Source organism: Semicossyphus pulcher, unplaced genomic scaffold, assembly GCF_022749685.1.
Source record: "Semicossyphus pulcher isolate SPU_LCO1_2020_fin unplaced genomic scaffold, fSemPul1.0.p SCAF_9, whole genome shotgun sequence".
Lineage (NCBI taxonomy): Eukaryota > Metazoa > Chordata > Actinopteri > Labriformes > Labridae > Semicossyphus > Semicossyphus pulcher.
Genome location: NW_027211770.1, coordinates 25,377,596 through 25,397,173, shown reverse-complemented (window position 1 = coordinate 25,397,173; position 19,578 = coordinate 25,377,596). Strand labels below are relative to the sequence as shown.

Genomic DNA, 19,578 nt, shown 5'->3' with positions numbered 1-19,578 from the left:
CTGAACGGATAAAAACAAATTACCTGTGAAATATGAAGTGCTTCTTATATATGCGACGAAAACAAACCCCGAGGAAGCAAGGTTCCGCTTTGAGTGGGGTAAAGTTCATGACAAATGGTTTAGTGACATAATAACGGTCAAGTCAATTGCCACTTCAACCTGAAATTGTCAGGCTTTTAGGTTTTCAATGCAATACCATACCACCTTCTTCTACTTACCATACTATACTATTAAATAAGGGACAGAGGGAAGCATTAATAAAAAATAACAATAGTGTGTCATTTAAAGTCTCAACATAATAAACACAATAACAATTAAAAACATACCAATTCAGCAAGATAGTACGTAGTTTAAAACTGATGCAATCTAAGACAAGAGTCCTGCAATAATTAATATTACCATGAATGTTCAGCCTTCTTGAAACTGTCCATCAGTTAAGAAATAATGGGTGTTTCATTATAATCTGTATGGGTCTTTGAATTGTGTTGCATTTCACTGAGAGGTTTTGGGTGGACAAAATATTAGAAACACACTTTTATTATATTGCACGATTTAATAATACCACAATCACACAGGCTGTATGATACAGCCTCTTTTATGATCATATGGTTCAATGATCACATCTCTGATTTCATCCTCTGTTTTATTAGTTATAAGCTAGGCGTAGGTTACCTAATAAACTGTCAAGTGATTATGTTGTCTATCTAATAAAGTTAAAATCTTTAGTAACAATCCCTCAGCAAACCACTGCTGAGGCACCCTTGAGCACAATACACTTTGCAGTTAATGTATTGCTGGGGGAGAATCAGAATCAGTTTTATTGTCCAAGTATGTGGGCACAGATTAGGAATTGGTTTTTCTTAACTCTAAATGTACAGACAAGGAAATTGACAAACTACACTTAAAACAAGGACAGGTTACACAAGGTAACACAGACACTTAGACAATAAAAACTAAAACTACCATATACAGGCCTATGAAAAAAAAAACCCCACAACAATAGACAGGAGACAATAGACAACAGTGCAATGAACAGTGCAAAGGTGAGATTTGTCAGAGATACATATGAATCAGGTTGTTATAGGCCTACAAGAGGATACTTCTTCTGGATAAATAATAAATGAAATAACTCTTCGAAATAACTTTACCATATGATTCAAAGTAATGTCCAAAATCCGCTAAAAATGAAATGATAACCTAAGAGACCTTAATAAGGTTTGGACTGGGATGTAGGAGACACTGCGTTTTCATCAAGTTTTCATTCTCTGGGGATAAATAACAATAATGCTTACGTGTCATAGCCTATAAACGTTTCATATTATACTTGTTCAATTCTGAGCCAGACCATTAAGCCACATTTTATAAAAATACTGAGCAGTAATGTTACCCCGAGGACACTTAACGGATAATTCAGTTTATGTCTTAAATGGTCCGTTGTGAATGTCCGTTTTTGTCCTTCCCGTTTTCTCCTCAGATGACCAACATCGCAGATTCCACTGATGATATTTCACGGTGTTGTGGTCTCAGGGGATAAAAACGTTGCTTTGATCCTGATGACCCTGGCGGTCTCCAGTGAGCGAGAAGAATCCTCCTCCGGGCGCGCGACAGCTGACGAAGCGGAGTCACCTCGGATCACCCAACGGCTCAACGGCTGAACAGCAGCAGTAGCAGCGGCCTCCATTTTAACTCCGACACCGAGCCGTACCTCACGTGTCCTGGGCTGTCTCTCTCACATGACCCGAGTGTTTGTTCCCGTGATCAGCACTTCCATCTCCGTCTGTGACACCGAATATCACTTTTTATTCTAACACTGATGGATATGCTTGAACAGAGTCTGGACAACACAAGGTAACTGAGAGTCGTTCAAAATGGCTAACCGGGACAGGCTAGCAACAACATGCTATTTCAGACAGCTAGTTTACGTCGCTAAACAAGGCCTGACCTAAAGGAAGTCAAGATGAATTTAATATTAAGACTGTGGTGAAGTTAGCAAGAGGAGTGATGGATGAGAAGACTTTGCAACCGGATAGCTGAGTATTTACAAAACATGATAATAATTAGCTAATGACAGTTCGACGGCTAAGTTAGCTAAAGCTAGGTTTAAAACAACAAACAACTGTGTTGTCAGTAACTGCAGGTAACTTAAAGCTCTTATAAGGAGTTTCTCGCTGGTTATGAAACAGACTGAAATGAATTCTGATTACTCTTTATGATCTACAAAAGCAAACCAGACCATCAGCAACAAGATTGATTATTTCTGTATAGTTATTTTTAATGCCTGAAACTGCTGGAAAGGGGGTAGGTGTCAGAAGAAGTGGTTAACTACATGCAGCTTTTGTTTACATTTTCCAGGGCAAAAATTTGAATTTGAAGTGATGCATACGTTAAAGAAAGCAGGATGAGATTTTTTGTTAAAAACAACCACTTAAGCATGTACAGGTCAAAATCAGTAAAGAGATAAGAGGTAAGGCTTTGGCCACAGGGGGCGCCAACACAAACTGAAAGTTCCCCACAGCAGCTTTAAGGACACTTTACTGTGTTTTATATTGTAAGGTCCCGATTAGACAGAGCACGTTTTAGGCACACTACTACACTGCCTTTTCTGTTGAAGCCTATGGTTAAAAAGAGCAGCTCACTGGGCCTACTGCGCCCTTTTTTCTTTTACTGTTGTTGAGGCAAGCACAGAATCATTAGCTGTCATTAACCTAACCGTTATTTTGTAAACTGACCGATCTGTTCCCATTTTTTTTGGTGAAATTGTAAAGCTCCAGGTATCCCGCAACAGCCACCACTAACTTATCTTCCATGTTTGTTGTTTCCAACGAACTCAACAGTAAACTCAATGTCGTCACCCCCACAGAAGGCCCGCCTCTCCATTCATCCGACTGGACAATGAGAAAAAATGCCAATGACGTCCGGCGCTTTTCTGCTTTGAGTTGAAGTGTTTTTAACTCAAGGTGCTCAGAGTGTTTCCCCAAAAACACAAGGTGCTCAGCATTGCAAAAGCAGCACGCCAAAAGCTTCCCTCTAATTGAAAACAACCACATAAAGCTGCCCTCAGCTGCTAAAACGCGCTCTGTCTGAACAGGACCTAAATGTGCTGTCGCCTTCTTGCACAAGTTTGGCATTAGCGTAAGCAAAGTTGTGGCTAATTGTTTTGATTTATGTACTCTTAAATATTGACAAAGCTGGTGCGTAATTTTTATTTATTCATGCATCTGGTTTGCAGCCAAGCAAAACAAGAAGAGGAGGTTGTCCAGACATCTGAAGGTAAGCATCTTTTCAGCAAACTTTCAGTGCCAACAGCTCATAAGCTGTGATGTTTATGTTTTGTATATTAGCGGAAAGTATAGGACGTTTGGTTATAATACAATCACAAACTGCTCTATCTGATAATATTATGGGTTAGTGACAAAGTAAAGCTTTTGCACTGGCAACATGTAGTGGTAGCCAGCATCTTGTTGTCTGTACAACAACTGCAGACAACAATATGTTTTCCAGGTTCTGGTAGCTGTTTTTTAAATTAGTTTTCCTTGTTTTTTATTCTCACATCTTGCTTTTCTTTCCTTCATTCCCCTGAGACGGAACAGGAGAAGAGCAGACAGCTGTTACCATAGCCAGCGTTCAGCAGGCTGCAGCATTTGGTGACCATAACATACAATATCAGTTCCGCACTGAAGGAGGTCAGGTACGTAACCAGTGGATGGAACAGTGGGGAAAAAAAGCAAGATGCTAGGTTTCCCTAATGGCACATGGCATACAATTTTAGGACAAGAATGATGCATAGATAGTTGACTCTATAAATACCCTAAGGGTCCTGTATCTGTTTGCATCTGTTCAGGACTAACAACTGAAAACAGAATGACCTAGAAGTAATCTACATGTCAGATTAAACAAATGTCCAAGCGGTGTTGTAGCAGAGAAAAATTACGTTGGAGCTTCAGATCACATATTGATCAATATGATTAAAAGGATTTGGTTGATGGAGCATCCTGACAGTTTGAGGTAATGTAGTCAATAAACAGTATTTCACACTACATTTACGTATTATTTAAAGCATTTCATACTTGTGTTTTGGTGTAGGTAATCTCACCTTACAGTGAAAAAAAAACATCAATTCAGTGTATATTTGGGTTTTACTGTAATGTTATTGTGTGTTTTCTCCGGCTGCTTCGGCTCCCTCCCCTTTTTCCAAAGACAAGTCAGGAGGATAGCAGGCTCTTAATTGCCTGAAGGTATGAATGTGTGTTTTTGTGTTACCAGTCCCATGATGGACTGGTGACCTTTGTCAAGAGTGTCTCCTCGCAGTCAACTAAACGAGTTAATTCACCTAAACTGTGGCCAGCAATGGACAACAGGACAGTAAAGAAAATGAGTAAATCTGAAAGATGAGTTCAAGCTAGTTTATATGTATCTGGATGATTTACACTGGAGGAAATTAAGCTAGTGATCCATGCGGCTCATTTGGCTGTAAACAGGGCTAGCGTGAGCGATCATGTGATTCCAGTCTGGACTCGGATTGGCAAGGGGCTGCTGTCACATGTCAGTCAGGAGGAGAGTCACATGATGGAGCAATTCAAATACTGATTCTTGGAACAAACAGGCTCATTTTCTGGACTTGTTTTTAAAATTGAATCAAGCACATTCTGATGCATAAGCGTAAAACGTCCAGCACAATATGCTTACGCTTCAGAATGTGCCTGAAGTGAGATCAATACGCTACTGAGATTAAGACTAGAGCGTCGGATACTAGAAGCTCGGCTGGACTGAAGCAGTAGATATGATAAACAAATCTATAAGTCAGGTAAGGTTTTGATATTATTACGGTACACCTGTTATAGGGACTTAAGTAAATTACACAGAAAACAAGTGGTTACTCAGTTTTCCATTTAATTCTACCTTTTAATTGTGGTCCTCTCTCCATTGTGCAGGTCACGTATCGCGTTGTTCAGGTGACTGACCAGCAACTTGAAGGAAGAGATGACGGAGGAGGAGCAGTGAGTGTCGTCTCTACAGCCGCCTTCACCGGGGCTCCTCAGGCTGTGGCTCAGGTACCAAAATCTCCCCCTTTTAATGCTTTATGAAAACTGCATGCTATAGTCTTGAATATTCCATAGTGCTAAAGAATAATGCCTGCGAGATTTCAGCTTTTATTATGCCGGCTGTCTACCCTAAGAAATGTAATCCAACAATGAATTCATCTTGCCAACAAGTATTGTGTCTGCAGACGCAGCTCGATGATTCTATAACGTCAAAAGATACAGCTTTTGTCCAAACACAATTAAAAAGATGCGATAGAGACACATAATTATACTGGCTGACGTTCCTTTGTTGTGGTTTCAGCTGCAAGTGAAGGTAATTTCTCTGAGTAGTATAAACAGTGAAGCATGTGCCAGAGCATGACGTCTGCCAGCTACAGAGACACTCACAGTCTGAAATTGCAGTTGCAGAATAGTTCTAGAACACAGCACAATCCCAGTGTTCAGAGCCAAATTCAGAAAGTGTTTTCAGTCAAAAACATGCAATTTTCCCTGCAAGAACAGACAACATTAGTTTTCATTTGCAGTATACCACTAGCTTTACTGACCTTGCTGTTATATCTGCTAACAAGATCACTGCTACTCCGTTTCCCTTCTTTTATCCCCGCTGTCAAACTGCACTTTGTCTTGCTCGGGGGTCCATGGGGGATACCAGTATCGAGTCTGACAGAGACTGAGGTGTGCGTTTACCTGCTGTGACTGCTCCATTGCTACCTGTTCAAGCCTCTCCTCTCTCTCTTATCCGTCACAGGCTGTGATCCAAAACCCTTTCAGTAATGGAGGAAGCCCAGCAGGAGAGGCGGTGGGTGGGGAGACCCGCTTCGCTTACTTCCCCGCGACCGCGGTGAGCGACGGGACTGTGTCTGTGCAGGCCGCCACGGACCCCACGCTCACACAGGCAGGGGGTGAGTCACTTCTCATACTTAATTTGGGCTGAAGCTCACCATAGCGCTGTGAGGCTAATTTAGCCATTATTTTCAGTGACAAGCAGGAGCGTATGTGAAGTACAGTAATGAGAGAACAACAGTCCTTTTTTCAGCTGAATGGTCCATGATCCTCGCAGCTTTAGGCTGATGTGAAAAAGAAAGTCAGACCATATGAAGCGCTGTTGATTATAAACATTTACATTTATATTATATAAATAATGTTGGACTTTTTATTAGATGCTGTGATTAAAATATGACTAGTGATACAGATGGACACAGTTTCTTCCCACAGTGCCTCAGCTTTTTAAAAAAATTAGCAATTAAGTGTTTGTATCCTGGACACTACCTAAGGTTGTGCTCACTCTCTAATACCCCTTTCCCACCTAAATTAGCGCGCTGATGGGGTTTTCAAACCCAGGAAGACCTGCTAATAAATGCCGGTTGTCTATTTTCCCATTGCCAGTGGAGTATACTCCATTTCTGCTGCATCACCGTCTGACGTCAAACGTGCCGGAGACAGGGTTAGTAAACGGTAGTACGCACAGAGAACTTACATTATACTCTTCGGTAAGCATCATGGAGGCCGGTGAAGATGTTTTGGTGGTTAGGTCTTTATTGTATCTTTTACTCATTCAGTCTATTTATCAAATAGACAAATTTGGAACGATGTTCGAGCGCTGCTTGGACGGAGACGGCTGGAATTTGTAGCTCTGCGCCTCAAAGCATCATGATGGAAAGGGGTCGGAGATTAGCGTGTCGACACAGGTTTTATGTTCCCATCATTGCCAGTTGGAACCTGGGTCCACTGCAGAGTCATCTGACCTGGGTCTGAATGCTGATTGTAACCTTTCCCATTAAGCAAAAAAGCCGGATGTTAGCGGGTTTTTTGCTTAATGGGAAAGGGGCTTAAGAATGATGTTATTAAGGAGTGAGATGTTTGATTGTAGACAAATCACAGGCATTTTTTTAATGGTTAGAATATACTTCCTCTAACGGTTTGTTAATGACTCAAGTCATATATTATCAGCTGCCAAATGAAATCAGTCACACCGATCATATTTCCAGTTTGCTTCATGTCACATGTCCACCCACTCTGCGTCTCTTCCTCTTTCCTGCCATATGTCCTCGTCTGGCTGCGTTAACTGTCCTTGTGGTTTCATGATGGGGATCCAGAGGAGGCTGTTGGACTCTGCAGGCCTGTCAGTTACTGTGGTCAGGGCTTTGTTGACCTGGAGAGCAGGAAGTAGCTCTCTGGCTCTGCTTTACACAACCAGCATCTGCCTGTTCTGGCGCACAGCTCCCTGAACACTGGTTGCCAGTTTTAGGAGTGGACTGTCAGTGTTCTCTTGTGGGTTTGGAGGGAGAGTATTGTGCCTGGACCATGGTGACAGGAGGAACTTGTTATTCATCACCCAGTGGATATTCTGCAGTCTGTCCTTTCTGGCCCACTGTTTGCCCAGACTCTACACTGGCATGACACGAAGGCCTAAATGATGATATTTGTTTTTACAGATTACTTTTTAAAACTGAGAGAGATACTTGCAGCCATAAATATCTATGTAGAGTGTAGAAGGCGAGGGCTCAGGGAATAAAATGAACACCTGCCAGCTGCAGGGTAAATGTTGGCTCTGGCAGGTAAAATGTCAAATAACAAGCCAGCATGGCAGTTAGGTTTTTCCTCTATTTATAAATCATAGTTTCTAAAGCAATTCTTAGGTTAAGAATAGTAAAGGATTAAAGTTACATATATCTACTGACGGGTACCACTGACTCAAATTGAATAGTTCTGTTTTGTATTTAAGAAGTGGCAGACAGAAAATTGAGCATCCAGTAGAAATGTTCAGTGACCTACCTCAGGGGCAGGCGTGGAAAAGCTTAATTTCAGACCTTGCTAGGGCTGCAAATAGGGATCAATTTCATTTTTGCTGAATCTGCTGATCATGTTTTCAGTTGATCAGTTCATAAAGGTTGAACTGTTTAAAAAAAGGGCCATTCACAATTTGTCACAGCTCACATGATATCTTTTGATTTGCTTGTTTAGTCTGACCAACAGCCTAGAAGCCAAAGACACTTAATTTTTAAAGGATAAATAGAGTTTAAAAAGTGCAGCAAATGCTTCTATTTCTCAAGATGAATCAAGCAATTTAAAAAATTCTTCCAAATAACCAGCTTGATTCGAAATAGATGATTCACCTTGTTGTAGCTCCCGAGGAACATGCAGCATACCACAGGTCTGGCCACAAAACAAATGCAGCTTATAATAGCTACTAAACAATGTTTCATGCATGTTTGTGGCTGTAACACTTCACAAACCTTATCCTGCGGCAGTACCAGCACATGATACTACAGCGTTTCATAGCAATATACCATCTGCCATTCCCTTGAGTTAGACGCTCATAAGTTTTAGCAAGAAGAGTCTGGCTCATAAACCCAGAACATCTTTCCATGCTGCAGTTCACAACGACACACAGGCACTATTACGGTTCAAACAGAGGTCATTGTCTTCCAATAGGGTAGAATTTGTCGGGGTTCCCCCGTAAACTTGTTCTTAATACATACTGATGCTCAGCTTGTCACGCTTATGCGGCACATCCGCACGGCCTGCCTGTCCCCTTTTCTCTCTCTCATGGAGCTTTGTGTGTTGGCCATCGCATGACACACACCCAAAGAGGTCAGACATGTCATTTGACACACCTCAGATATAAATTGTATGAGCAGAAACCACAAACCCGCTTATGTGTTTTTGCATGTCATGAGTGGCTGCCTGCTGATGCCACAGAAGAGGAAGAAGACCGTGAGGCTTCCTTTGCTGTGGCTAACAGCTAAAGCCGCAGCCTTACAGGAGGAAGTGAGCTGCTGTCTCTCTCTCTCTCTCTCTCTCCCTCTTTTGTGAGCCTGGGGCAGTTTAAGCAGGCATGACATACTGGCTGAAGAGTGCACTGTTGGGTGTAGGTGGTGGAGAGTGCTTTACAAGCTGTCATCTTCTATGAGGTGAGGGATAGTGGAGGATAGAGCATGGGGCTCTGGCAAAGAACAACATTCTGACAGGATGGGATCCAGCACGCTGGGAAGTATAGTCCATGAGCAGTTTCTAATATTCCAACCTTTTTAGGAGGAGCAATTAATTTTAAACTTACTTTCACTTAGATTTCATGCCAATATGAATCCAAGTAAACATGAAACTAAATAAACTCAGTTTTCACAAAATGATTTGACAGAAGTTGAAGGGTTAAGAAAAGCTGCTGACATGACACAAGAGTCCCTCATTATAAGTTGTCAAGGATAAACTACAGGCTGTTTGGACTAAAAATTAAATTGTCATAATTATACTTAAACCCAATAGATACATTCACTGCTCCTTTTTTGGAAACTGAAACCAACGATCCCCATTAGTATGTTGTTTATAAGGAATTAAATGTCCAGTTAAGTGTTACTGGGGATAGTTTTTAGTGACGTTTTTGGGCAGTTTGGTCGACTCCTGTCCCACAAGAACAAGATGAGATGTCTGTATCTCACAGGCCTTGCAGTGCTGAAACAGTCCCTGCATGCCTTCCAATAGAGAGTAGAGTTTTCCTTTCAAATATGAGTTTTGTGCTGAATGTCTCAGGAGCTGGGAGAAGGAGGTCCTGTCAGTTTTTCCGTCTCCATGTTGATTGTACATGAGAGGGCCTCCCGCTGTGTAAACACTGTGTTTTGTCTGTGCTCATGTGGATTCGAGGTTTGATGAGATTCTGTTTTACACTCTGATTTGTTGTGAGATTTCATTTCATTACAGCGGCAGAGCCAGTCTTTCATGTCATGTTACCCTTCTTCTTCTTCCCCTCATTGCTGACTGATGACTACCTTGTTTTCAACAGGTCAGTTTTATGTGATGATGACCCCCCCTGATGTCATTCAGACAGGCACACAACGAACCATCGCCCCTCGCACACAGCCCTACCCTGCGTGAGTATCACATCTATCAGTTCCACTTAGTGTCTGAGACACAGCTCTGTCTGAGAATAAAACACTACAGTTGTTCTTCATGTGAATGCCTCTTGAAATTTGCTTTTTGGTGATTTTTTTCGCTGACAAGTTGCAAATCGCTCAGTTGAAGTTTGAAGGTTCATTTTGCTTATAGTTTAAAAATTAGGCTATTAATGTCATCTGTCTAGAACCATTCACAGCAATTAATTAATTCTGAATAATTCAGTCAGGACATTTTCATCAACATTAGCTTTATCCCTCAAAATCAGCTTTCACCTTTTATTGCAGCACTAACAATTACCTGTGAGTTTGGAAGTAAGTGTCTGTACGGTGACTCTTCAGAACAAATCTTCACAAGCTTGACACAGACTTCTCTCAGTTCAAGACGCCCCACCTGGCAAAACCCAGAGATACATCTCATTTACATAAACATCAACACATATGCAGCGAACAAAGAATGCTGAATTTGCTTAAATCTAAATGCTAATGCAGGAAGAGGCTGGGGAAGTGGAAGCAGTTAAATTGCTGGGAAACAGGCAGGCATGTGGTGATTTGGAGACCGGTATGCCGACTGATAAAAGTAGCAAAACCTGTTTATATGCACCTCCTAGCTGTTTTTGGTTGATCAGCTTGATTGATAAAGGAATTTTACATAGACTAGACCAGTGGTTCCCAACCTGGGGTCCGGGCCCCCCTCAGGAGTCGGCAAAGATCGCTGGGGCTGCGCGAGGCTTTGTCTGCACTGTGATTGTCAAGATAAGATTTGCACAAGTTTAAATAAAATCATTAAAAGAGCACTTACTTGATAATCAAAAGTCTCCATACATTCATACATGTATGCAGAAATGCCTACATCCACATATTTAAATGTAACTAAAAGGGGTGTTTATCAAAGTTAGCTTTAGTTATTATAATAAACTAAAACGACAACGAACTACAGGCTGATTGGTGTGAAAGATTTGGAATTAATCACATTATTGTTTTGGTGTACGTGTGTGAGGGCTAGGGGGGCTCAGCCTTTCTTAAGCCTTTTTTACACTGTGGTTGGGAACCGCTGGACTAGACTATAAAGCAGCTTCCAGCCTATTCAATCTATCATAAGGCTCAGTTCATGCAACATGAAGTGCTACTGTAGTTGTTGTTATCTTTCACTTTTTCACACGCTGTGTCTGCTCAGGGGTTCTTCCTTGTCCCTCTCTACAGTTTGTGTGAAGGATGTTTTTTTAATTAAGCATCTTTATTTTTCCTGTTTTCTCCTAAATCTTCTTATGTTGTTTATCTCCAAAATTCGCAACATGCATCATTATAATCATGCTTCAAAAGCGGGATCCAGCTCAGGCTCTCTCCAACTGTTAGCAACATGCTGGTGATTGCTGATATTAAGATAATCAGCAGGTTCACCTGAGCAAAGGCAAACTGTCTCATACATGGCATGATACCAGCCTGATTCTGGCTCTTTGCAGATAATTATTCAGAAAGGAATGGCTGTAAGCTTTGTCTCAGAGTTCATTGAGTGCCAGAAACACACAAGTGCTTAGGGATGCAGATTTTCTTAAGGTCATGTGACTGTTTTTCCCCCTTGTTTGTTAAAAGCCAAAGCACAGCCATGAGCCTGTTTGGTCACCCTAAATGAACACATGACCCATTAATCAAATTGAGTTAGCACTGACCTCCATTTCCCAGCAGACCTTTACTTAACCTTTAACTGGTGAAGCGGACTGCATTATAGTTAGTTAGCATCAGCACATGTGGTGTATGGAGTGACAAGGAGACAACATATTAACACAGGTTGTTCTTGGTATCACATCAGCTCCTGTTTGCCTCCTCATTATAAAAGTTATGAAGGAACACAAACAGGAGACAGCTGCCATACTATTAAATATATCTGCCTTTGATTTATCGAGTGTCACTTCAGTATGTGTGCGGTCTCTGATTACAAGAAGTTTCTCAAAGATTTAGACTCCTTTGTTGTGGGCAGCAGCATCACGGGGAAGTTCGAGATCCGCCTTAAATTTAGCCGCTCTGCCATTTTTGATGATGCTTGATTTTCACAGCATACAAACAGACTGCTTTACAGTCAAAGACTAGAAAGCCTAAGACAAAGACTGTTGAAGAGTTCATCTGCATTGCCATGTGTTGAAATACAAAGTGATTTTTTTCCCCCATCTCTCAGAATGCCTTTCTGCAATATGTTTGTTTCTATTTATTTCCTCTTCCATGAATAATTTATGATGTTTGACACGAGCCTGAGAGTTATATTTAAGTGCAAACTAATGAACAGTGATATTATGGTTGACATGTGAGTGAAATGAATGAAAACTTGCCACCCTATCTGCCGTTCGCAGAGATGAAAACGAGCTGCTGCAGCAGGAAGGTTTAAACTGGTGAGGACTGATTCCACATTCCCCCCCCCCTCACACACACACACACACACACACACACACACACACACACACACACACACACACACACACACACACACACACACACACACACACACACACGCACACACACTCTCACAGCAAATGAACTAATCAAATGAGATCACAAGAAGAGAGAAGAAGCACACAAACCCTCCGCCTCCCCCTCCCCTCCGCCCCTCCCCTCCTGTAAGTCCCTGGTGATTCTCCCCGCTCTTGATGTGTGAGACACAGATGTAGCTTCTCTTCAGTGCTGACCCTGATCCATTGTTGGTAGTCGTGCTCGTGGCAGCCGCATTTCTCCATTAGGACTTAGAAATTAGGTCATTGTTCTCCATGTGGAAACAAATGGCTCACTCCACACTTTTACTTCAGTATGATTTTCAGAGTGTCCTCACTTTTAGATGTTTGAGTTTCGTTCTCTTCTGGCCTAGTTTGAGGGAGTTCAAACAGTTTGGACAGTTTCAAGTGTTGAAATCTTGGTATTAATATTGGGACAAAAGAAGCCAATAGAACAAAAACACAAGTTGAGAATTTCCCGACATCTCTTCTACATAAATGTTTGCAGGGAAGTTAAGTTATTGGTCATTAATGATCACTGATGTTTAAAGTAATAATCTTGAAGATTTTCATTTAAATAAATGTCTGTTAAGTCACTATCTATCGCCGAATGAGGTGACACAATGGTGATTGAGCCCATGGCCCTCTGATGAAAGCCTTTGCAGACTGGGTGTCTGGTGCGACTTTCGTGAGTTAAACCCCTTTCCCACCTAAATTTAGCTTGTTGACGCAGGTTTTTCAGACCCAGGACGACACGCATATAGATGCCGATTGTCTCTGTTACCATTACCAGTGGAGTATACTCCTTGCGGTCTCTTTTCTGCTGCGTCACCATCTGACATCACAAACGCGCCCGAAACAGGGTTAGTAAACAGTGAAGATGTTACGATGGTCTGTATTGTATCTATTACTCATTCAGTCTGTTCACCAAACTCAGCACTGATGAATTTGGAATGATGTTCGAGTGTGGCTCGCTTGGAGACGGGCAAAATTTGTAGCTGAGATTACAAAGAGTCGCAGAAGTTACCGACGGAGCATAGCGGCGCGCCGGAAAGGGGGCGGAGATTAGCGTGCCGACACGGGTTTGATGTTCCCATCATTGCCGATTTGAACCGAGGCGATAATGACTCGGGTCTGAATGCCGATTGTAACCTTTACCACCAAGCAAAAAAGCCGGATGTTAGCAGGTTTTTTGAACAGTGGGAAAGCGGCTATAGTGACGTGTTTTCCATAGCCCAGCAGTGGTTAGTCTGCCAGAGAGGGTAGGCGGAGCTAAGCGGCTGCTTTTTCAGTCTCTGCAAGTGTTGCGAGTAAACGGTAATCTACTATGGCTGAACAAACAGAAAAGATCGATGACTACAGATACAACTTCAAAACAGTCTAAGCCAGTTAAAGCGACCGTCAGCCAGGAAAATCTAGAGTTACAACCGGAGCCAAACGTGGACGTCACACATGCAACACTGTCTGGATATCTGGGAAGTGTGCTCCCACAATTGCTGCGTAGCGCCATAAGTGCCGCCAAAGAGAACGAAACTGAGACCTTCGAGATTACCACTTTAAATCATCTATTGAGAGAATATTGAGCTCATGCTGCAGTCACTTGTATCTCAATGTACCTGCCACACTTTTCAGTCCCTGGATGGTTTAATACTGTAGTCAATAATAGGGGAGTGCAAAAGAGTTGACAATTTCATTTCTCTTCGGAGGATTAATATGAGACGATTCCAACTTTGTCCCTTTCTTCCTCCAACCTTCAAATGATATGGATAAAGCACACAGGACAGGTTTTCGCATCCTGCTAATTTCCTGGATTTCTCTGCCAACAATAAGTCTCAGGCGCACTTAGATGTGTGCTGTGCTTTTACAAGTTATGAAAAAAGACAGTCCTTTAGGCCTGTATATTTAGTTATGCATACAGTCATCCCCCCTTTTCACACTGCCTAAGAGTACTGTTGGGCTGAATCCATTATAAAGCTGAAATCCCATTAAGATGTGTTGAGATACAAGTGAGACTGCAGTTTGGCTTGGCTGACTATCTCAAATAGAGATATCAGACGCTGGGCTGTGTTGATGGGTCACATGTTCACTGTTGTAGAATAAAGATGTTTGATAGGGACAGAAAAGGAACAAGAATGACCTTAGAGGAGTTATTTATGTGCAACAAGTGCACAGAAGTGCATTTACTTCAGGGAAGAATTGATATTTTCTGCACTATTTCTCTTCCTTTTGCATGTTTGTTGAGTCAATTCAAACAGGTTGAGTGAAGTATTAATTGTGTTCCATTACTGAGACAGAAGCACGGTTGAGATATTGAGTAGGACACCTTTTATGATAATTATATGCAGATGTGTTATTGGCCTGTTCACGCCGTGGTGGGTGGCTGGATAAGTCTCCCTGTCACGTCTCAGGGACTTAATTAACAGAGTACCTAAGGGAAGACACGGAGACAAGAGACAGTTGTGTCATTAGCTGTGTGCCCAGACTCCAACAGACAGCATCTGGGATTCTACAGTGTTGTAATTTTACAGCATAATAAAGCAGAGAGCTCCCTTCGGGCCACACCTGCAAAGAGGAGAGCCAACAAGAATAAAAAGATAGGATGGGTCTCAGTATTCCAGTCAAGGCAGCCCAGCTTCAGGCCACGGAGGGTGTCTGCACTGCTGCATATACAGCCTCAGTATTTTCAGCAAAAAGCACTAGACGACTTTAGAGGCTCTTTTAAAAATAGTGCACACTGGCAATGGTAAGTGCTGTGATTATAAAAGGCTTGAGCTTAAAGATAACAGTGCAGAATAGTTTGAAATAGGCACAAGATTAGGTGAATTTGGATTGGTGCCTGATTGTAGGGTAGTCAGAGATGAGAGATATTGTCTCGTATGAAAAGCGTTTGTATTTCCTGTCTGTCTGCAGGAAAATGGATGGACCGCGAACGCCAAGAGATGAAAGGAGGAGAGCGCAACATAATGAAGGTGGGTAATTAGCTTTTATTGTGCCTTTTGATTTCATGACACAGTGCAGCACAATGCAGTGTTGTGCCTAAATGGAGCATTTTTGTTGAAGTAAAATCACTGAGCCTTTGCAAAATATTCTATTAAGAATATATAACAACATATGTTTGCAGACTGGCCACTAGAGGCTGCTGTTGAGCTGTCATAGAGGGCAGTATTTGGTACCTGAAGTGAGACCACTGAAATGACAAGTTGTTTGGAACAAAAACCTGGTTCTTTTAAACCTAAAGTCTGATCTCTTAATCTAATCAGATAAATAAAACAGGAAATGCTGCTTGTGTTTATATACATATTTAATATTTTCTGTCTTCTTACATTCCATCAGTTGAGAGGCGACGAAGAGACAAGATCAACAACTGGATTGTCACTCTTTCCAAGATCATCCCAGACTGCAATATGGACAGCACCAAGACCGGAGCGGTAAGACGTCTCGCTTGACTCTGCTGTGCAGCTGAGGTCTATTTAAAAACCATCAAACTCTGTGACGTCATCTTTGTCCTTTTCATAGAGCAAAGGAGGCATCCTGTCTAAAGCGTGTGACTACATCCGCGAGCTGAGGCAAAGCAACCAGCGACTGCAGGAGAGTCTGAAGGAAGTGGAGAGGATACAAGTGGACAACGAGCTCTGCAGGCAGCAGGTATGGAGGTCACTGTGCTCTTCAAATGTCGGCATCAAGTGAAGTTTCAGGACTTCATTAATGGGTCTAGTGATTGTGTCTAAATCGTCCTTTGAGGTGTTTAGTCACATATAACACGGCAGTCAAATTTTGCTGCACATGTGTCTGTGAAGATTGTCACTGCAGTGAATAGTTTGCTTTGGAGTGCTCTTAAACCTCCTTTCACTAAAGTCTCAGAAGCATGAAGTTCACCCTGCCCCACATGCATCCTCATTTCTTCAAAACAACCCCCCGATACTTCCGTCTCTATAGCTGATCAGCACAGCCTGACAAAGAGGATCAAAGGGTTTGCTCTCATATAATGCAAAGTGTTACCTGAACGCAGCGCTTTGAGAGACTGTGGGAATAATATACACGGGGGTTATGTGAGAGCTAACTGCATGCTAATGCACTCAAAGTATTGTGAAATCTTGCAGCTCTGAGGCTGCCACATCTCCCCATTGAATCCCAGGCCTGCAAGGCATCTAGCAATATATTCCTATTCTGATGCTCAAAGCTCAATATCCTGTCCTCCCCAGCCCCTCAGTGGGGAGTCAGGGAATTGGGAATTCACTCTGGGGAAATGTAGCGGAGATGACACACCTCAAGATTCGATAATCCAGTTGGTTGTGGACAGGGGTGTCTTTGAAAAGGGTTGCACATACTACACTTTAATCCCAGGGATTGAATAGCTCTGTGTGTACATTACACACACAGCAGCACTCTGAGTCTTCAAACGGAAAAGTTTGGTCTGTAAACTTGGAGCTATATTAAGCTGTCACGGGGATGAAGATGTTGATAATGAGATTTTTTTTTCTTTTGCTCTTTGTTCTTTAAGATTGAAGAGCTGAAGAATGAGAATGCTTTGCTGCGAGCGCAGCTCCAGCAGCACGGCATCGAGATGGTTGGAGAGACGCCGCCGCAGTGAAGCAGAGACAGAAAGAAGCAGGGAGGGGCACCACCAATCAGACATATAAGCTATGCGGTGGAAAAGAAGGCGAGCTGATGAAGAAAAAAGGACTCACTTTCTTTTAGTGAATGCATCCTCCCCTGAGTTTCCCAGGTCGCGACCCCCTCACCAGCCTGTTGTGGCTGTACTTGACTGTTCAATCCCGTTGAGATAACCACCTTCAGTAGAAATGTGCTCCGAGAAAAGATGGCCACTCGCCTCCATCAGAGTGCGGCTGACGAGCACGAGCTACAGAAAGAACCTCTGCTGAACTTTGTTTTGTATTTATGTAGCCTCACTCATGGACTAAGATGTTTGTCATTTAATTCTGTCCCCTGTCAGTGTATTTTCCCTCAGAGTTATTAATTTTGACTTAGTTTATGCTTTTATTCTGTTTGTTTTCTGTTTTAATATGTTTGTTTTTAGCTGCTTTAATTTATTAGTCCGCTTGCTGGCAGAAGCCTTGATGGAGACCAGTTACATTGAAGCTCATGCACCCCAGAGAAGCAGCATTTTTTACAGAGAAAACATCAAAGTATGCAAAACATTATGATTCTGCAGACATAAATAATGTGACACACATAGCTTACCTAGACCCAAAGACAAACACGAAGCTGTGCTGGCTCGTGCCTCTGGGCTGATTTATGTAAATATGACGTCTCATGTTTTAATACAGATGTTACAGAGAATTAGAGGCGATTATCTCTGGGAGCAAACAATCAATAACTCATTAACTTCATGCTGGCCCTTTGTTGTAATAATGACGTGTGCAATCCTGGAGCTTGATTTGAAAAAAGGAGTGGTTTACTTGAATTGTTGGGCATTTGCTGAACCAGAAAAGAGCTCAAAATTCAACTAAATTGATTGTAAGACATCCAGCTGTTAAAATGTTTCTGATTGAAATGTACATGTGTGGAACATGATGATTCATAAACCCAGTGTGCTGGAGAGGAGAGGGGTGCAAATTCCAACTTTTGCCAAACTTTATCCAGGTATTGTGGTTTTTCTCTCCAGCTTTTGTTCATGTGTGATTTACCGGCGTCTCAGTACGTGTACGAATAATCCCCACATGTTCCATTTCAAGCTGTTTGCTCTATTTTGGTATTGCAACACTTCAAATGGAGCTCATCGCACAAGGGGGGAGGAGACACCCTGGAGAGTGGTACTCAAAGACTCTCTGCTCACTATGGAAAAGGAGTACGCACAAATTCTGTGCTGCACTTCTTAGTCGAGTACGACTCGCTCTCTGGGAAAGAGACGGAATAGTTTGAAAGTTGGAAACTCGCATATTTCTCCTCCCACTCAGGCGAACAATAAGTAAACAGTAATTGGTTGTACAAACAGCAAAAGCCAATATTAATTTTGTTGATGATTTTGTGAATGAATATACATGATGTATTTTTGTTCCGCTCTGGGCGATGTGAGCGAAAGTGGGAGAGAGATATCAAGATTGGGAGCCACTTATTAGAGCACGATTGCTTCTCCTTGTGTCAACAGCTCAGGATCCAGCAAAGCAAAACCAACACTCAGACCCCTGGCAGAATCAGGCAGACGATCTCATTTTAATATCTCAGACAGTGCAAGTTAACAGCTTGTGCTTTGGAAGTGCTGTTCTGCTACGACTGCTAGATTAAAACCTGACACAAAAAGTGCAAGTGTCTGATCCATCACGCGAGGCTCCCAGCCAAAGTTAGTGATAGATGTTTTGCAGTAGAAGATTTTACACCTCAGCGAGAGGAGAGCAGAGAAATGTGAATGTGAAGGCATGAATAATGCTTTGAAGATGGATGTTCACAAATGAAAGGTCACTTGTGGCTAATTCTTTTTTTTTTTTTTCTTGCGTTTCTTTTTTGAAATGGCAAAAGAAGGAAAAAAGACTCCTTTTCTCTCTGTAGCTGCCGCACTGTTCTCAGGTTAGATTGTAAAACATCTTTTCTAAGTAAAGCGGTGGAAATAAACGTTTCACTAGCGAATAACCTCGAACGACTTTTGTTGTGGCTCATTGTTTTTTGTTTGAACACAGACATACACAAGACTCCATACTTGCTCATTTTAGCTTGTAAGATGTCCTGCTCAGAGATGGACAAACACACTTGAACCTCATTTCATGTTCTGGCTCACAGCTCCGGCCGTGTTGATTTAGAAGCACAATTCATATCTCGTTGGTTTGAGTAGATGTCAGTAGGCTCATCCCTGTGTTCACTAACATTGTGAGAGTTGTAGGTGGGTAATATCACCATATACAACAGATAGTTCTGACCAAGCAATCTGATTGGACAAGAGGCATTCCATGAGTGCTGTGTACCACTCCGCCTCAGCCAGGTGTTCTGAATACAGTTGATGAACAACACAGCAGACTGTGTATGTCTACGTTAACGAAGCAGGTGCCTCTGAATCACACAGCAGACTCTTATTTCACTGGCTGATAAATTAAAACAAACAGATAAATGTAGATAATAAAACCAGCTGATCTGAGTTAACCTGTAGACACAGAGTGCAGCAGCATGTTTGGGTTGCTCGGCAACAAAAGTCCAGTTTCAGTTAAGTTGTGGAAC

At 42.1% G+C, this 19,578-nt stretch overlaps 1 protein-coding gene across 2 annotated transcripts; it reads left to right on the top strand.

Moving 5' to 3' along the window:
- Window positions 1-1,637: 1,637 nt before the first annotated feature.
- Window positions 1,638-19,006, top strand: usf2l (upstream transcription factor 2, c-fos interacting-like). 2 transcript variants are annotated; one of them, XM_069655757.1, is made up of 11 exons: window positions 1,638-1,848; window positions 3,230-3,270; window positions 3,582-3,688; window positions 4,932-5,051; window positions 5,791-5,944; window positions 9,823-9,910; window positions 12,277-12,315; window positions 15,322-15,380; window positions 15,745-15,839; window positions 15,928-16,056; window positions 16,913-19,006. In XM_069655757.1, exons 1-11 carry the CDS (start codon window positions 1,814-1,816, stop codon window positions 17,000-17,002), a joined length of 957 nt encoding a protein of 318 aa, XP_069511858.1. In that variant the 5' UTR covers window positions 1,638-1,813; the 3' UTR covers window positions 17,003-19,006. The 2 variants fall into 2 exon arrangements, with proteins under 2 accessions (XP_069511858.1, XP_069511859.1); XM_069655758.1 differs by lacking the exon at window positions 12,277-12,315.
- The last annotated feature ends 572 nt before the right edge of the window (window positions 19,007-19,578 follow it).

Coding starts and splice junctions, on each gene's coding strand:
- usf2l (XM_069655757.1), top strand. CDS start 1,814: ATGGATATGCTTGAACAGAGTCTGGACAACACAAG. Junction 9,911..12,276: donor CGCACACAGCCCTACCCTGC/GTGAGTATCACA, acceptor TGCCGTTCGCAG/AGATGAAAACGAGCTGCTGC. Junction 15,840..15,927: donor ACAGCACCAAGACCGGAGCG/GTAAGACGTCTC, acceptor TCCTTTTCATAG/AGCAAAGGAGGCATCCTGTC.